At 43.9% G+C, this 2,337-nt stretch overlaps 1 protein-coding gene across 1 annotated transcript in view; it reads right to left on the reverse strand.

The window, feature by feature from the left end:
- Positions 1-297: 297 nt before the first annotated feature.
- Phactr4 (phosphatase and actin regulator 4) overlaps positions 298-2,337 on the reverse strand; it is a 56,134-nt gene continuing 54,094 nt past the window's right edge. The window contains exon 14 of the mRNA XM_013032183.1: positions 298-384. Coding sequence (XP_012887637.1) covers positions 369-384 — 16 coding nt within the window. The 3' untranslated portion in view covers positions 298-368. The remainder of the gene's footprint in view (positions 385-2,337) is intronic.

Consider the following 2,337-nt stretch of genomic DNA (forward strand, 5'->3'; position numbering starts at 1 on the left):
AACTGTGGCTCAGCACAGGCAGTCCTCTTGGGGAAATGGTGTGGTGCAGCCAATCAGAACCTGCTACAGGCTTCAAACTTTGGTGGTTGATGAGGAAAAACCCCCACAAGTATGCTGCAATGTCAGAAGGTCCAAAAGCAGTGACAAAGCATTCGGTTCTGCTCCAGGGGAAGCACAGGAGAATCCATTCCAGTGAAAGGCTACATTCATAGAAGTGCTATTCACCCCAGAACAAGACCCCAGAAGATACAATTCTGGCTGTGCTGGCAAGTGCTGAAGTTCCTGCCATATGTCACTCCCAAGATCAAAGACAGGAGTAAAACAGCCTGTAAGTTTTGGGTGAGTCTTACTTCTCTCAAACTTGGGCATCATGGACGATGGTAGCTAAAACAGACAACCACGAAAAGGCAAGTTACCAGATAATGTAGATTACTTTGTTAAGTCTGTTAAATTTTTAAAAATAAATCCATATTGTGAATCTATCTATCTCTATCTCCCCTGCCCCTGGTCCTGGGGCTTGATCTCAGGGCTGGGGCACTGTCCCTGAGCTTCTTTTGCTCAAGGCTAGCACTCTACCACTTCATGCACAGTGCCACTTCCTGTCCCTCTTCTTGAAATTCATTTTTTTCTTAATATTAGTACATTATATATATTCCATAGCTTTTCTTTTTTTTCCATTACTCCTCCTCAGTGTGCTATCTTGACCTGGTTTGTTTCCTCTCTTTCTTTTTATTTTTTATTTTTTTATTTTTTGGATCCGGTCGTGGGCTTGAACTCTGGGCCTAGGCGCTGTCCCTCAGCTCTTCAGCTCAAGGCTAGCGCTCTACCACTTGAGCCACAGCGCTACCTCGGGCTTTTTCTGTGTATGTGGTACTGAGGAATAGAACCCAGGGCTTCATGCCTGCTAGGCAAACATTCTACCACTAAGCCACATTTCCAGCCCGAGCTGACATTCTTTAGCAAAAACAATTTTTTTTAATCTTTAGCAAATTTGATGTAGATGTGAAAGCAGAAAAATCTTCTGAAAGGCTTCATATAGAAAGAAAAAAACTGACATCACAGAAAAAAATGGTCTAATCTATAAAACAGCCACAATTTCCTAAATATTACCAGTGAAGAAAACAAAGCCACATGCTCCAGGTAAATAGGAACTATTTTTCTTACTTATAGGTAAGAATTAAGAGGTAAATGATGAGGCTATATGGTTTTCAGTAGAAATTCAAGGAAAACAACCAAACCTCTGTATTAGGAAACTATATGAGTATCTATTTCGAATACAAATGGGGTGAGAGCGGAGCCAGCGCCTAGGTACCAATCATACTGGCTGGGTGACAAGGAACAGCAACTGAGGTGGGGCTGTCAGAGGGCCAGCAGGAGGACTGTGTTGGCATTAAGAGGGAATGTGTACACAGCCCGGAGGTCAGCAGTGGGCCACAACCAGCCCCCTCCTGTGCTTTCTATCCAGCACCCCACTTTGCTTAGGACCTGACTAGGACTGCCTGGAATGTGGGGGCTGCCAGCACACAAGAACTTGCATAAAGTCCCTCCAACTCTGCTTGGATGAGAATACATCTTTTGGTTGAAGTGATTTACAGTATCATTCAGTACAATAAAAGTATAATAACTTAGCTGAGAGAGTGATGCACACTGGTAATCCCAGCCCTCAGGAGGCTCAGGCAGGAGGACAGCTGAGTTAGAGGTCAGCCTGGGGAACACAGCAAGGGCTGTCTCAGACAAAATAGACTGCAAACAAACAAGTTCAACCAACTGTAAAATTTAAAGCCATGAGTCAGTTTTTTTGTCAACTTGGTATTAATAGTAAGGCCTTCTTTATATAGGAAATAGACATGAGTTTCTGATTTGACCAACTTAGGATTCTAGTTGCAGTTCAAACTGTCTAATAGACAGGAATTAAGTCCTCATTACTTCTTCAAGATTTTTTTTTTTTGGGTGCCAGTCCTGGGGCTTGAACTCAGGGCTTGGGTGCTATTCCTGAGTTTTTTTGCTCAAGGCTAGTGCTCGACCACTTGAGTCACAGCTCTACTTCTGGCTTTTTTGCTAATGGAGCTAGCAGTCTCACAGATTTTTCTGCCCAGGCTGACACTGAACCTTAATCCTCAGATCTCAGCCTCCTGAGTAGATAGAATCACAGGTATAAGCCAATGGCACCTGGCCCTGTAGATCCTTTTAAAGTGAAAATCAAAGTGGGGCCCCGGTGGCTCACGCCTGTAATCCTAGCTACTCAGTAGGCTGAGATCTGAGGATCATGGTTCAAAGCCAGCCGGGGCAGGAAAGTCCGTGAGACTCTTATCTCCAATAAACCACTAGAAAACTGGA

This window comes from Dipodomys ordii, unplaced genomic scaffold (genome assembly GCF_000151885.1).
Source record: "Dipodomys ordii isolate 6190 unplaced genomic scaffold, Dord_2.0 Scaffold6, whole genome shotgun sequence".
Lineage (NCBI taxonomy): Eukaryota > Metazoa > Chordata > Mammalia > Rodentia > Heteromyidae > Dipodomys > Dipodomys ordii.